This window comes from Leptodactylus fuscus, chromosome 2, assembly GCF_031893055.1.
Source record: "Leptodactylus fuscus isolate aLepFus1 chromosome 2, aLepFus1.hap2, whole genome shotgun sequence".
NCBI classification, from domain to species: domain Eukaryota; kingdom Metazoa; phylum Chordata; class Amphibia; order Anura; family Leptodactylidae; genus Leptodactylus; species Leptodactylus fuscus.
The window spans coordinates 7,267,575-7,285,135 of record NC_134266.1 but is presented as its reverse complement, the minus strand read 5'-3'; the positions used below and the strand labels follow the sequence as shown (position 1 = coordinate 7,285,135).

The 17,561-nt window shown below is 45.2% G+C and overlaps 1 protein-coding gene across 2 annotated transcripts in view; it reads left to right on the top strand.

Moving 5' to 3' along the window:
• Positions 1-399: 399 nt before the first annotated feature.
• Positions 400-17,561, top strand: part of SIDT1 (SID1 transmembrane family member 1) — a 31,793-nt gene continuing 14,631 nt past the window's right edge. For both annotated transcript variants that reach the window (XM_075263321.1, XM_075263320.1), the window contains exons 1-2: positions 400-530; positions 1,077-1,390. In XM_075263321.1, the coding sequence (XP_075119422.1) occupies positions 1,202-1,390 (189 nt within the window). In that variant the 5' untranslated portion in view covers positions 400-530; positions 1,077-1,201. The remainder of the gene's footprint in view (positions 531-1,076; positions 1,391-17,561) is intronic.

The following is a 17,561-nucleotide window of genomic DNA, read 5'->3' as shown; positions in this document are numbered from 1 at the left end:
TTATAATGACACCCCTACATACTGCTAGGGTAAATCTTATGTGCAAAGGGTCCTTAGGGGGACTTATGTGGTGCAGGTCCTGGTAGTGTTGGCTTCCTCTGCACCCCTATATAGCTATAGTGTTGACTTCCTCTGCACCCCTATATATCTACATCCCTGTATAATAATAATGTTATATAATAATATTTGCTCTATGATATCAGGGTGTAGTAAGATGTGTAACTTCCTATCCTATCAGCAGGTGGCGCCAGAGTCATTGCTCTGATTCCTTTGCACCTTGCACCTTTAGAACCGAATTGTGAGAACAATGTAGGAAGAGTCTGCAGTGATTGGTCAGCTGTCCTTTCTCCGGCCACAGGCAGCCAATCAGGGGGCAGCAGGGGAGGGCTCCTTGGCTGCACCCTGTGCCTGCTGCCTTGGCTGTGGCATCCTGGGCTCAGGGGATGGTGGTTGGAGGTGCCCTGAGCAGCCCACCAGTGACAGCAGCAGCAGCAGCAGCCCTGCACCAGGGGGAGATCACAGCCAGGCAGGTGAGTCAGTGCCAGAAATCACTGGGGAGTGTGTGATAATAATGTGTGATCAGAGCCCCAGACCCTGCACTGCTGAGCCTGGACTAGGCATGTGTGGCAGGTATGATAACATGGGGGGATGTGTATTATATGTATGATAAGATAAGATAGGGCGATATGTATTATATGTTTGATAAGATAGGGTAATTAGTACTCTATGTATGATAACATGGGGGAATGTATACTGTATGTATGATAGCATGGAGTGACATGCATGATATGTATAGTGTATGTATGATAACATGGGGGGGATGTGTATTATATGCATAAGATAGGGCAATGTATACAGTATGTATGATAACATGGGGTGATGTATGATATATATATAATGACATGGGATGGTGTGTCCTGAATGTATGATAATGTGCAGCAATGTATATTGTATGTATAAGGTTGTGTGTTTTGTGTGATAGATAGATATGAGATCGATATGATCCTGATGGATATGTGTAGATAGATTTGGACAAGTATCAGACATTTCTCCCACTCTTTCCCCCTTTATTGTAGACATGTATTGATCCGGATCGGCTGTGCTGACATTATATATCTATTTTGATTGGATTGTTCCACTCCATGGAGAGGGGTCTCCAGTTTATCTGATCGTTTCAGTGGGTCCAGACTCGACCATAACAATGGGGTCTTCAGTACTCGCCCCCTGGATTTGCTCGGGGGTCGTCTTCCTAATCCTGGCAGATCTGACCGGAGCAGACAGCCGATCGACGGCCAATACAGAAGCGCAGATTGGCAAGTTTTACTCCGGACATATTGACAGGAGCACGGAGCAGGTCTACGTCTTCAACTACACCAGCACGCCGGGCAAGGTAGGCCCCTGGACCCCAACATGGCGAATGCTCCAGTCACAGTCAAAGCTGCAGAGACAATTCTCCTGCATGCCATTAAGTAATGCTTTTCGGCATCACACTTCTGTCTCCTGCAGAGAAGAGGAATCCAGTAGAATTGTGAGCAGTGCAGCTTTGGATGTGACTGGAGTAGAGGATAATAATATATAGACATACTCCTTAGGTAAGCGCTGAGTGTTTGCTGAGCACCAGGGCAGAGATTTCACAAGGTTCTGTGGATTTTTTATGTTGATGCCGTCACATGATCTCTGGGCAGTGCCCAATACGTCAGTCCGATAATTGGCATGACAGCGAGGTGGCATCGATCGGAACGGGGCTATGTGATATGTGCTAGGTCCACGTGTCAGACTTATCAACCTCCCACCAGTATTCATGTATCCGCCTATAGCTGTGCTGCCACAGCAGCACAGAGTATCTCAGGCAAGAAGTGTGCTGATTATGTGGGGGGCAGTGACCTGTGATAATGTGAATGAGGACAGGGCTGCCAAGAGACTCCCCAGCAACACAGAGTATTTCAGGAGAGGAATGTAGGAGGTGGGCTACAAGGAGCAGTGTCTACCTGCAGTACAGAGTATTTCAGGAAATGAAGGTGCTACTCTTATGGGACGTCACTGATGGAGCAATATAGAGGGAGAGGAGTAGGAGCTCAGCAGCACAGAGTATTTCAGGAGAGGAGTGTGCTGATCCCCTGGAAAGTTATGGGCTGGAAGGAACGATGTCTTCCTGCAGTACAGAGTATTTCAGGAAACAAATGTAGTGAACTCACAGACTGAAAACTATATGGGGGGAAGGAGACGGTCCACAGCAGCACAGAGTATTTCTGGAGAGGAGTGTGCTGGTGTTTGTGATTGGTTATGGGCTGGAAGAAACAGTACAGAGTATTTCAGGGAATGAGTGCACTGATACTTTGGGAGGTCACAGACTCAGTGGGTATCAAGCAGCACAGAGTATTTCAGGGAATGAGTGCACTGATACTTTGGGAGGTCACAGACTCAGTGGGTATCAAGCAGCACAGAGTATTTCAGGGAATGAGTGCACTGATCCTTTGGGAGGTCACAGACTCAGTGGGTATCAAGCAGCACAGAGTATTTCAGGAGAGGTGTGTGGTGATCTTTAATGTAAGCATTGTATCTTCAGATGTCACCCTTTAAAGGGGTATGTCCAGTAGGTACGCCTTAAGTGTCTGATAGATGGGGGTTCCACCTCTGGGCTCTGCACCTATATCTAGAGTGGGGGTCCCGTCATGGTCAGCCCCTGGTGAGGTAACCACTGTATTAAGATGGCTGCACACGAGCACGGCTCTCCCCATCTACTTGCATGGGAATTACAGAAACAGCCAAGCACTAGATCATATATGGCCCAGTATCGCCCTCGCTCCGTCCTCCCCGGAGATTTCTGGGGTTTCCCACTACACACCCAGGATATTTTGTGTCCAATCCCCGGTGGCCGCCATCGCCGCCCCTGCTCCAGCAATCAATACCATCTCATTAGCTTCATCTCATTATTAGAGAGGTGTCCGGGATCGCCGCCAGCACCAAGATGGATTGTACAGCGCTACGGAAGTGACAGGTGGCCGGGCCGTGCCGACACAGCACTTCGGATCATTCAGTAGATGTAGCAGAGCTAACTGTGTCTATGAACTCTAGTTACCTGCAGGGCTATGGGGAAACTACAGCGACACGACATGTCACATTCACCTCTGCTCCATCTGACACCCTGATCCCTGCAGCATCCTGCAAACACACCTCTGCTTCATCTGATAAATACATTTCCGCATTGTCAAGTAGCTCAACATGACAAGAATCTAAAGAACATCAGATTCCGCTAAAATAACACTTTTTGTGTTTCGGCGGTGCGGCGTGCACCTTCCGCGTTCTGCTATGGTGTCTGTCTCCAGCTGTGTCGTGTCACTCACCACACCTCACATACTTCCTTCATGCCATAAGAACGTTCCTCCGCTGTCACTGCTGCGCTGTCAGATCGGGCGGCCCCAAGGACTACAACTGGTTTAGTGAGAGGCATTATAATGTGCGCCATTGTATTCAGGGCGAAAAAGGCGAAACTGATGGACAAATCCAAAAGTGACAAAGACGCAGAGGTAGAGATACCAAAAAACTCTGACCAACACGTTCCTCAGTGTATCCCTATAGACCGCCACGTCCCTCAGTGTATTCCTATAGACAGTCACGTCCCTCAGTGTATTCCTATAGACCGCCATGTCCCTCAGTGTATTCCTATAGACCGTCACGTCCCTCAGTGTATTCCTATAGACCGTCACGTCCCTCAGTGTATCCCTATAGACCGCCATGTCCCTCAGTGTATTCCTATAGACCACCATGTCCCTCAGTGTATTCCTATAGACCGCCATGTCCCTCAGTGTATTCCTATAGACCGCCATGTCCCTCAGTGTATTCCTATAGACCGCCATGTCCCTCAGTGTATTCCTATAGACCGCCATGTCCCTCAGTGTATTCCTATAGACCGTCATGTCCCTCAGTGTATTCCTATAGACCGCCATGTCCCTCAGTGTATCCCTATAGACCGCCACGTCCCTCAGTGTATTCCTATAGACCGCCATGTCCCTCAGTGTATTCCTATAGACCGCCATGTCCCTCAGTGTATTCCTATAGACCGCCATGTCCCTCAGTGTATTCCTATAGACCGTCACGTCCCTCAGTGTATTCCTATAGACCGCCATGTCCCTCAGTGTATTCCTATAGACCGTCATGTCCCTCAGTGTATTCCTATAGACCGCCATGTCCCTCAGTGTATTCCTATAGACCGTCATGTCCCTCAGTGTATTCCTATAGACAGTCACGTCCCTCAGTGTATTCCTATAGACCGCCATGTCCCTCAGTGTATTCCTATAGACCGTCATGTCCCTCAGTGTATTCCTATAGACCGCCATGTCCCTCAGTGTATTCCTATAGACCGCCATGTCCCTCAGTGTATTCCTATAGACCGTCACGTCCCTCAGTGTATCCCTATAGACCGTCATGTCCCTCAGTGTATTCCTATAGACCGCCATGTCCCTCAGTGTATTCCTATAGACCGCCATGTCCCTCAGTGTATTCCTATAGACCGTCACGTCCCTCAGTGTATTCCTATAGACCGCCATGTCCCTCAGTGTATTCCTATAGACCGCCATGTCCCTCAGTGTATTCCTATAGACCGCCATGTCCCTCAGTGTATTCCTATAGACCGCCATGTCCCTCAGTGTGTTCCTATAGACCGCCATGTCCCTCAGTGTATTCCTATAGACCGCCATGTCCCTCAGTGTATTCCTATAGACCGTCACGTCCCTCAGTGTATCCCTATAGACCGTCATGTCCCTCAGTGTATTCCTATAGACCGCCATGTCCCTCAGTGTATTCCTATAGACCGCCATGTCCCTCAGTGTATTCCTATAGACCGTCACGTCCCTCAGTGTATTCCTATAGACCGCCACGTCCCTCAGTGTATTCCTATAGACCGCCATGTCCCTCAGTGTATTCCTATAGACCGCCATGTCCCTCAGTGTATTCCTATAGACCGCCATGTCCCTCAGTGTATTCCTATAGACCGTCACGTCCCTCAGTGTATCCCTATAGACCGTCATGTCCCTCAGTGTATCCCCGGAAAATCTAATTATTGGGTTTACTTATAGTAATTAGGTCTAATGAAATAATTATTACCATGGCAAGTGATTGGTTGCTATTGGCAACACTAAACGTCATTTTTTCGGACATTGTAGGCCGCACTTGTTTACATTCATGGCCGCTGCCACGGCGTGTGAGGACACAGACCCCGACACCTTCTCCTCCGATTACTGGAGTGTCTTTCAGCTCGTTGCAGGATCATAGACTCGTCCACCCATAATCCGGATCCCTGAAATAAAACCGTAACACGTTCAGTCTTATTTTTCCTTCCCAGTATGGCGTCTGTAGCTGTAACCCGCAGATTCTGTAGCCCCAGGAAGGATTGTGAATATTAGCGACAGCGTCTACATCATTATCAGAGCTGACCTCCGCCCAGAGCTTCACCCTATTATTATACAATGGGATCGTGTCATCCGTGCCGGGGACACAGCGATCGCTCCAGCTTAGGGCATTGGGGACGGTTCACACGGCTGCAAAAAAAAGCATCAAAAATAAGCGCAATTTTTTCATTTCAGTTTTTAAGATGTTTTGTATTGGCGTGTCTGTTCACGTGTCTATTTCTTGATGGTCTGTCTTCATGAATCAGTCCCACGGATGTCCGACATGTCCAAATAGACTGTGATGAAAATGGAAGGGTGTCTATTCTTCATACTTATTTTTTATGTACGGTTGTGTGAATACCACCCAAGGACTAGCAGGGCTGAAGTGTAGCGTTTTATAGTAACCTGTACGCCGCAGACATTACTAGCCGTATACAGATGTGTGTCAGCTGTACGTCATATGGGTTGGGGGAGAGGATTGTGCAGTTTGCTATGGACAGACCAAACATATTGGGGCCATTGAGATAAAGCGCTATCTGAAGTGTATGGCTGTGTATTGTATTGGACAATCATCCTGCAGACTCCGCACAACACTCCACATTACACAACATATCTAACATCCATTATTTATCTTCCCCGGCTGCCAAGTCCTCACAGACTCTCTCTTTAATATTTCACAATCCAGCCAAAGTTTATTGACTCCATCTACAAGGTTATTAATAAGAAAACATCAAAAAGAGGGAGAGAGCCCGAAACCTAAGTAATGTAATGTATGTACACAGTGACCAGCAGAATAGTGAGCGCAGCTCTGGAGTATAATACAGGATAAGTAATGTAATGTATGTACACAGTGACTGTACCAGCAGAATAGTGAGCGCAGCTCTGGAGTATAATACAGGATAAGTAATGTAATGTATGTACACAGTGACTGTACCAGCAGAATAGTGAGCGCAGCTCTGGAGTATAATACAGGATAAGTAATGTAATGTATGTACACAGTGACTGTACCAGCAGAATAGTGAGCGCAGCTCTGGAGTATAATACAGGATAAGTAATGTAATGTATGTACACAGTGACTGTACTAGCAGAATAGTGAGCGCAGCTCTGGAGTATAATACAGGATAAGTAATGTAATGTATGTACACAGTGACTGTACCAGCAGAATAGTGAGCGAAGCTCTGGAGTATAAGGGTGCATGCACACTACGTAACGCCGGGCGTGTATGAGAGCCGTACACGCCGGCATTACGGCAGACTGCCGAACACTTCCCATTCACTTCAATGGGAGCGCTCGTAACAGCGGCGTTTACGAGCGCTCCCATTGAAGTGAATGGGAAGTGTTCGGCAGCCCTGCTGTAACGCCGGCGTGTACGGCTCTCATACACGCCCGGCGTTACGTAGTGTGCATGCACCCTAATACAGGATAAGTAATGTAATGTATGTACACAGTGACTGTACCAGCAGAATAGTGAGCGCAGCTCTGGAGTATAATACAGGATAAGTAATGTATGTGCACAGTGACTGTACCAGCAGAATAGTGAGTGCAGCTCTGGAGTATAATACAGTATAAGTAATGTAATGTATGTACACAGTGACTGTACCAGCAGAATAGTGAGCGCAGCTCTGGTGTATAATACAGGATAAGTAATGTAATGTATGTACACAGTGACTGCATCGGCAGAATAGTGAGCGCAGCTCTGGAGTATAATACAGGATAAGTAATGTATGTACACAGTGTCTGCATCGGCAGAATAGTGAGCGCAGCTCTGGAGTATAATACAGGATTAGTAATGTAATGTATGTACACAGTGACTGTACCAGCAGAATAGTGAGCGCAGCTGTGGAGTATAATACAGGATAAGTAATGTAATGTATGTACACAGTGACTGCACCAGCAGAATAGTGAGCGCAGCTCTGGTGTATAATACAGGATAAGTAATGTAATGTATGTACACAGTGACTGCACCAGCAGAATAGTGAGCGCAGCTCTGGAGTATAATACAGGATAAGTAATGTAATGTATGTACACAGTGACTGTACCAGCAGAATAGTGAGCGCAGCTCTGGAGTATAATACAGGATAAGTAATGTAATGTATGTACACAGTGACTGCACCAGCAGAATAGTGAGCGCAGCTCTGGAGTATAATACAGGATAAGTAATGTAATGTATGTACACAGTGACTGTACCAGCAGAATAGTGAGCGCAGCTCTGGAGTATAATACAGGATAAGTAATGTAATGTATGTACACAGTGACTGTACCAGCAGAATAGTGAGTGCAGCTCTGGAGTATAATACAGGATATGTAATGTATGTACACAGTGACTGCACCAGCAGAATAATGAGCGCAGCTCTGGAGTATAATACAGGATAAGTAATGTAATGTATGTACACAGTGACTGTACCTGCAGAATAGTGAGCGCAGCTCTGGAGTATAATACAGGATTTAGCTCAGGATCAGTACACAGTAATTGGTGTTATAGCTTCAGTCACTGAGCAGATCTGTATGTCGGAGCAGTTTGGGCTGTTTGCAGTGTGAGCCCAGCCTTATAGTATGTTTGTAACACTCCGTATTGGGGTGAACAGTCCTATGTCATCTGTACATCTTGTCTTGCTTGCTCCAGTTATTACCCAGTAAATCCTCCCTCGGCTGCGGCGCTCGCTCTGGTTTTTAGGATTATATCTCTGTAATTACCGGCTTTTGTTGGTCTTTCTTTGAGCAGTAAATGAGACTGATAGAAAGATGAAAGGGAAACCATCAGGTACATGGGGGGCAGCCGGCACCTGCCTGAAATGTGAGCCCGTCAATATTTGTAGAAGGAAATTCAGTATTTTATATAATTGTTCAGCTGTTGTCAGGTTTTTTGGAGTCGTACAGATGATGTGAGGGCTGACGGGTCGTCTATTCAGGAAGATTGTGGGATCCGAAGAATGGGGAAATAGGGATGGGGGATTCATGGCGGCCATAAGGGGGTATTCACTACATTAGGATTAGAGATGAGCGAGTACTGTTTGGATCAGCCGATCCGAACAGCACGCTCCATAGAAATTAATGGATGCACCTGGTACTTCCGCTTTGATGGTGGCCGGCCGCTTAACCCCCCGCGTGCCGGCTACGTCCATTCATTTCTATGTGAGCGTGCTGTTCGGATCGGCTGATCCCAACAGTACTCGCTCATCTCTAATTAGGATTAATAGATCTCAATCAAAAGAGAACACCGACTCATATAGGCACCAAGGATTTGCCACTTTCTTGTTTCGGTGTCTTGCTTGCAATTTTTTTAAGAAAACTGATGAAGTGGGGCGAGGATCAGGACAGGCTGGGGCAGGGACAGCTCAGCCCGTCAGATTTACTATAACTCAGATCATAAAACTGGGGGTAACCATTAGGGGCAATGCCATGGTCATCCTAAAGCCCAGAATCCCGTGATTAATTATAATAGGGCATTAAAATTATGTATGAAAAAGAGGAAATCAGGTCATGAGAATGTCTCCTCCACAGATGGCCGAGGGCTCTGGTTACCAGGGCGGCCATTGTAGGACACCTGTAGGTAAATATATTTACTGTGCTGCAGATAAGATGACATTTCCACTAATACAGGTTCCCAAGATAAGCGAGCGGCAGTACACAGCAGAACGGATAATGGGAAGATAGAAGAAGTACAAGCCAGGAACATGTATGCCCGGGGCTGCGTCCTCTGTAATATCCCGTAATTGGTAACATGCGGCTCAACGCTCCTCACTGCCAACAATACATGGGTATTACATCTAACAGGATAAACTGCGGAATAATAAGATTAAAAATGGTTAGTTGTAACCAGATCCTGAATCTAGTCTAACATATCATTATAACATTGTAGTTATGTTATCTACAATGAATATATAATACTGCCCCTCTATGTACAAGAATATAACTACTATAATACTACTCCTATGTACAAGAATATAACTACTATAATACTACCTCCTATATACAAGAATATAACTACTATAATACTACTCCTATGTACAAGAATATAACTACTATAATACTACCTCCTATATACAAGAATATAACTACTATAATACTACTCCTATGTACAAGAATATAACTACTATAATACTACCTCCTATATACAAGAATATAACTATTATAATACTACTCCTATGTACAAGAATATAACTACTATAATACTACCTCCTATATACAAGAATATAACTACTATAATACTACTCCTATGTACAAGAATATAACTACTATAATACTACTCCTATGCACAAGAATATAACTACTATAATACTACTCCTATGTACAAGAATATAACTACTATAATACTACTCCTATGCACAAGAATATAACTACTATAATACTACTCCTATGTACAAGAATATAACTACTATAATACTACCTCCTATGTACAAGAATATAACTACTATAATACTGCTCCTATGTACAAGAATATAACTACTATAATACTACTCCTATGTACAAGAATATAACTACTATAATACTACTCCTATGCACAAGAATATAACTACTATAATACTACTCCTATGTACAAGAATATAACTACTATAATACTACTCCTATGTACAAGAATATAACTACTATAATACTGCTCCTATGTACAAGAATATAACTACTATAATACTACTCCTATGTACAAGAATATAACTACTATAATACTACTCCTATGTACAAGAATATAACTACTATAATACTACTCCTATGCACAAGAATATAACTACTATAATACTACCCCTATGTACAAGAATATAACTACTATAATACTACTCCTATGTACAAGAATATAACTACTATAATACTACTCCTATGTACAGGAATATAACTACTATAATACTGTCCCCTATGTACAAGAATATAACTACTATAATACTACTCCTATGTACAGGAATATAACTACTATAATACTACTCCTATGTACAAGAATATAACTACTATAATACTGTCCCCTATGTACAAGAATATAACTACTATAATACTACTCCTATGTACAGGAATATAACTACTATAATACTACTCCTATGTACAAGAATATAACTACTATAATACTGCTCCTATGTACAAGAATATATCTACTATAATACTACTCCTATGTACAGGAATATAACTACTATAATACTACTCCTATGTACAAGAATATAACTACTATAATACTACTCCTATGTACAGGAATATAACTACTATAATACTACCTCCTGTGTACAAGAATATAACTACTATAATACTGCTCCTATGTACAAGAATATATCTACTATAATACTACTCCTATGTACAAGAATATAACTACTATAATACTACTCCTATGTACAGGAATATAACTACTATAATACTACCTCCTGTGTACAAGAATATAACTACTATAATACTGCTCCTATGTACAAGAATATATCTACTATAATACTACTCCTATGTACAAGAATATAACTACTATAATACTGCTCCTATGTACAAGAATATATCTACTATAATACTGCTCCTATGTACAAGAATATAACTACTATAATACTACTCCTATGTACAGGAATATAACTACTATAATACTACTCCTATGTACAAGAATATAACTACTATAATACTACTCCTATGTACAAGAATATAACTACTATAATACTGCTCCTATGTACAAGAATATAACTACTATAATACTACTCCTATATACAAGAATATAACTACTATAATACTACTCCTATGTACAGGAATATAACTACTATAATACTACTCCTATGTACAAGAATATAACTACTATAATACCGCCCTATAGATACAGTCCTGTAGATGATACATGCCGCCTCTTCACATTTCTCGGCTGTAGTTTTGTTTCATTGTTGACCTATTCTTGGGATTGGCCTTTTATTATTGTCATAGAATGCGGTATTTCCAGAATTACTTGGTCAGACTTCTATGTATCTGCGGTGCGATAGTCTTGGCCCTCCAGCTGTTTTGGGCACTTCCCTGTACAGTTATTATTGAGTGTACATTGTGCCTCAGGAAGGGGTTAATGCTATATTTGTGCTCTAGTCTAGTGTAGTACAGAAGATACCGTCCATGTAGATTATGAATAGTCGCGGCAGTCACAATAGCGGGTGTTTAGTTTGCTGAGTACAGCGGCTGATTTGAATATGGTGAGATCCGTGGCTGCTCTCGTTCTCCTCCATGCTTTACACTGCAGCTCAGCTTATTTGAACAGCCTTTAGGAGACCCTTGTTATGCCCTCCAGCATTCCAGTTTGTCTATGTCTCTTCTTTTTAAGGACATCGGTAAAACACCGCCCTCTATCATGGGACATCAAATTAGAGGCTTAATTGGGTTAGTTAATTATAAGAATGTAATATTGTGTAGCTTATATGAGGGCAGACAGCAGGATCCTGGCAGGACACTCCACAATTACTGCAGAACATCCTGCTCGGACATGGCACAGCGCCACCTGCTGCCAGCGACACTCTGCCCCTCCAGTCACATGGCAGATCATAGATGGAGTCACAGACCCTTCCTCCTGGAGCATTAACCCTCTATCCACCTTGCGTGTGTTTTCGGGAACATCTGGCTACTTCTCCATTGTAGGGCTCAGGTACCCTATCCTATTTGGAAGGGGCCTCTGTACATGTAAAGAAGAAAAAAGTATAGCAATAGGAATGAAAGCCTCCATTCTTTACACTGCAGGATACCTTTGAAAGAGTAGTCTCTTGGATTCCTTGTCACAGATATGACAGATTGTCATCTTTTACTTCTTGTTTTGGGGAGACCTACAAGTCTGTGCAGTATGGAGGGGCTGGATATACTGTAACAGTGTGTGGGGGTTTCACTTTCTATGTTGCTACACTGTGGATACAATCCTATAGCAAATACAACATCCTGTGATCACTGCAGCATAGGCGACTATATAAACTGAAACCCAGATACTGCTACAGTGTATCAAGTCTGACCTAAACAGCCTGAACTCCAGGGTCCCCCTCACAGAAATCACCTAGGTTGTCATCTTGTTCACCTACAAACAATCTGTGCAGCTCGGAGAGGCCGGATACACTGTAGCAGGGTGTTATCTCCATGTATATAGCCTATGCTGCAGTGATCACATGACGTGTCTGTTCTATAGTAGATACAACTGTATAGCGGATTCTCTGTGATCACTGCAGCATAGGTGGATGTATAAGCTGTGACTGCCGCAGTGGATCCAGACTGACCTGAACACACTGCAATGCAAGCTGTTGTATTCCTAGTCAAAGTCTCCCCTGAGATATCACATAGGTTGCCATCTATTACTATCTTTCTTGGACTTGAGAGACTTATCGCACCCCTCTGGAGCAGTTCATGTAACCTATACTGCCGTGATCACAGGACATTGTATCTGCTATACAGGAGACGCCCGTACAAGAGATTCACCATCCTGGGAACTCTGCAGCTGAAACCTAGACCCTGCTACAGAGTGTCCATCCTGACCTGAACAGCCTGTACTCCGGTCTCTTGGGTTCCTCTTTAGGTTGCCATACTTCTTGTCTTAGATGGGGGAAACCTACAACAAGTCTGTGCAGCATGGAGAGGCCGGATACACCGTAGCAATGTTTGGGTTTCCATTCACATATGTATCCACATATGCTGCAGCGATCTCAGGGATTTGTGTTGGGTATACAGTATACAACTATATTGGAGATACAATGTCCTGTGATCCCTGCAGCATCGGCAACTCTATGGACTGAAATCCAGACTGTGCTCCTTGTATCCAGCCTGACCCAAACAGTAACCCATCAGGACAGGAGAGACATTTATGCTGCTGACAGACCAGATACAATTGTAGCACACACATCAGTTGTGTAAGCAGGACTAGATCTGGAGTTTCAGACTGGATAGCTAGATTAACCCCTGATGATCTCCTGGCCGCTCTGCCCAACCTTGCACATTGGTAATCCACAGCAGTTAGTATATGAGGTAGGAGTGGCCGGTGGGTGACGTGGTGGTGTTTTGTTGGTCATTTTGGGCGCCCTCCAGTGTTCGGGTTAATCATTAATTGCCTTGTATGTGTCTGTGTATAGACTGAGGCTATAGGTGAGAGTTCACCCTGTGCGCACCGGATTCTGACTGTGTGCCGTGTGGTACTGACCCGTTACCTGTGCCCTGTGCGCTATTACATGGAAGGGCAGCTCCAGGGATTATTACAAATGTTGTGTAAATGTCCCCTGTGCCCCCCTATCTATGCTGCATAGTGTGCATAGCCTCATGTATCACTGCTGCCCCTGCTGATTCAGTGTCATTGCCTGCAGTGGTCACACAGGAGTTGCTCTTGTTAGGAATCCTCACCCTAAATCCTCTGAGCAGCGCCCCCTACAGGCAAAAAAATCTTAGTTCTATACAGCTGGTGCTGTGGGTGCATGGAGTGTGAGCTCTTGTGCTCGGTGCTGTGTGTTAGTCAGACATCTGATGTCGTCTTCTCGTTCCCTGGCGCTGTGCCGCCTTAGTGCCCTCCCTGCAGCTGGCGTGGAGTTCTGGGCGATCAATACCCCACATTACATTCAGGAAATCTCAGTCTGATCTCAGGCACTTTAGTCATTATGAAGCCATTAAAGGGAACCCCCGCAGCCGCAGATAAGGCAATCAATGAGAGACGAGGAAACTCCTGCCCTACAGGGAGCGGCTGGTTATCACTTCATTCACCACAAGAGGAAGCAGGCCTTAAAGGCATGGGCGCCAGGAAGGGAATTGTATTGTTTTACTGCCCCTTTAAACGTTCATCATTAAAAACAATCTTCGGTGCTTAAAGGTTTATAGAGTCAGGGGCGCAGCTATAGGGGGGGGTCTGCGGGATACCAGACACATAGGGGGTCAGCCGTAGTATATATTATATGTCATTTTGTACTGAGGAAGATTATGGTTTCCTTTTCGTGCGCTTATGATGCCCCTCCGAGGTGAAGGCTGAAAACTGCAGGAACCAGGAGATGGGGGACAGAGAGAATCTTATATGGGGTCTGGATTTATATTGGGGGATTCTGGTCTGAGGCTACATTAGGGGCTGTAGTGAGAGATGTGAATTTATTTAGGGGGTTTGCCTGGAGTTTATATCTAGTAGGGGGTCTGTATTAGTTTAGGGGTCCGGTCTGGGGTCTGTATTAGTTTAGGGGTCTGGTCTGGGGTCTGTATTAGTTTAGGGGTCTGGTCTGGGGTCTGTATTAGTTTAGGGGTCTGGTCTGGGGTCTGTATTAGTTTAGAGGTCTGGTCTGGGGTCTGTATTAGTTTAGAGGTCTGGTCTGGGGTCTGTATTAGTTTAGGGGTCTAGTCTGGGGTCTGTATTAGTTTAGGGGTCTGGTCTGGGGTCTGTATTAGTTTAGGGGTCCGGTCTGGGGTCTGTATTAGTTTAGGGGTCTGGTCTGGGGTCTGTATTAGTTTAGAGGTCTGGTCTGGGGTCTGTATTAGTTTAGGGGTCTGGTCTGGGGTCTGTATTAGTTTAGGGGTCCGGTCTGGGGTCTGTATTAGTTTAGGGGTCCGGTCTGGGGTCTGTATTAGTTTAGGGGTCCGGTCTGGGGTCTGTATTAGTTTAGGGGTCTGGTCTGGGGTCTGTATTAGTTTAGGGGTCTGGTCTGGGGTCTGTATTAGTTTAGGGGTCTGGTCTGGGGTCTGTATTAGTTTAGGGGTCTGGTCTGGGGTCTGTATTAGTTTAGAGGTCTGGTCTGGGGTCTGTATTAGTTTAGAGGTCTGGTCTGGGGTCTGTATTAGTTTAGGGGTCTGGTCTGGGGTCTGTATTAGTTTAGGGGTCCGGTCTGGGGTCTGTATTAGTTTAGGGGTCTGGTCTGGGGTCTGTATTAGTTTAGAGGTCTGGTCTGGGGTCTGTATTAGTTTAGGGGTCTGGTCTGGGGTCTGTATTAGTTTAGGGGTCCGGTCTGGGGTCTGTATTAGTTTAGGGGTCCGGTCTGGGGTCTGTATTAGTTTAGGGGTCCGGTCTGGGGTCTGTATTAGTTTAGGGGTCTGGTCTGGGGTCTGTATTAGTGTAGGGGTCTGGTCTGGGGTCTGTATTAGTTTAGGGGTCTGGTCTGGGGTCTGTATTAGTTTAGGGGTCTGGTCTGGGGTCTGTATTAGTTTAGGGGTCTGGTCTGGGGTCTGTATTAGTTTAGGGGTCTGGTCTGGGGTCTGTATTAGTTTAGGGGTCTGGTCTGGGGTCTGTATTAGTTTAGGGGTCTGGGGTCTATATTAGTTTAGAGGTCCGGTCTGGGGTGTGTATTAGTTTGAGGGTCCGGTCTGGGGTCTGTATTAGTTTAGGGGTCCGGTCTGGGGTCTGTATTAGTTTAGGGGTCCGGTCTGGGGTCTGTATTAGTTTAGGGGTCTGGTCTGGGGTCTGTATTAGTTTAGGGGTCTGGTCTGGGGTCTGTATTAGTTTAGGGGTCTGGTCTGGGGTCTGTATTAGTTTAGAGGTCTGGTCTGGGGTCTGTATTAGTTTAGAGGTCTGGTCTGGGGTCTGTATTAGTTTAGGGGTCTGGTCTGGGGTCTGTATTAGTTTAGGGGTCTGGTCTGGGGTCTGTATTAGTTTAGGGGTCTGGTCTGGGGTCTGTATTAGTTTAGGGGTCTGGTCTGGGGTCTGTATTAGTTTAGGGGTCCGGTCTGGGGTCTGTATTAGTTTAGGGGTCTGGTCTGGGGTCTGTATTAGTTTAGAGGTCTGGTCTGGGGTCTGTATTAGTTTAGGGGTCTGGTCTGGGGTCTGTATTAGTTTAGGGGTCCGGTCTGGGGTCTGTATTAGTTTAGGGGTCCGGTCTGGGGTCTGTATTAGTTTAGGGGTCCGGTCTGGGGTCTGTATTAGTTTAGGGGTCTGGTCTGGGGTCTGTATTAGTTTAGGGGTCTGGTCTGGGGTCTGTATTAGTTTAGGGGTCTGGTCTGGGGTCTGTATTAGTGTAGGGGTCTGGTCTGGGGTCTGTATTAGTGTAGGGGTCTGGTCTGGGGTCTGTATTAGTTTAGGGGTCTGGTCTGGGGTCTGTATTAGTTTAGGGGTCTGGTCTGGGGTCTGTATTAGTTTAGGGGTCTGGTCTGGGGTCTGTATTAGTTTAGGGGTCTGGTCTGGGGTCTGTATTAGTTTAGGGGTCTGGTCTGGGGTCTGTATTAGTTTAGGGGTCTGGGGTCTATATTAGTTTAGAGGTCCGGTCTGGGGTGTGTATTAGTTTGAGGGTCCGGTCTGGGGTCTGTATTAGTTTAGGGGTCCGGTCTGGGGTCTGTATTAGTTTTGGGGTCCGGTCTGGGGTCTGTATTAGTTTAGGGGTCCGGTCTGGGGTCTGTATTAGTTTAGGGGTCTGGTCTGGGGTCTGTATTAGTTTAGGGGTCTGGTCTGGGGTCTGTATTAGTTTAGAGGTCTGGTCTGGGGTCTGTATTAGTTTAGGGGTCTGGTCTGGGCTCTGTATTAGTTTAGGGGTCTGGTCTGGGCTCTGTATTAGTTTAGGGGTCTGGTCTGGGCTCTGTATTAGTTTAGGGGTCTGGTCTGGGGTCTGTATTAGTTTAGGGGTCTGGTCTGGGCTCTGTATTAGTATAGGGGTCTGGTCTGGGCTCTGTATTAGTTTAGGGGTCTGGTCTGGGCTCTGTATTAGTTTAGGGGTCTGGTCTGGGCTCTGTATTAGTTTAGGGGTCTGGTCTGGGCTCTGTATTAGTTTAGGACTGTTATCTGTCATTCATTCATTGTGGTCTATATCATTCATTTTGGGGTGACATGAGGGGGTAATTTGTACCACTTAGTTTGAAGGATTACCCTATATAAATGGGCGGATTATATTTTGAATCATTTTGCCCCCACTATATACAGTTTAACCCTTAACACTGGATAGAGGTTAAATTACAGATTGTGGGGGTCCGCTCCAAGTCTGCACTTTTCTATCTTTGGAGGTCCCCTAGAAATGACAAGGCACAACCATTCTCTTATTTGGGGATGGTCCCAGCAGTCTAATCTGAGTACAGGAGATAACTTGCTATCTTAGGCAAACCCCTTTAAGACTGGGGACACATGGGACGAGTTTGCAGTGGGTTACCCGCGGTAGGACGCTATCAGTGTACTCGTCTGGTTGGCAGGGGGTTCTGAATGTCGGACCACCACTGACCTCCTATTGATTTTGAGGTCATCAATAAGAGCGACTTGGACACCCCTTTGGGTATTGAGCTTCGGCTGAGGACCAGATGGAGTCCCGGGGTTATGATTGGCTGCAGCAGTCTATG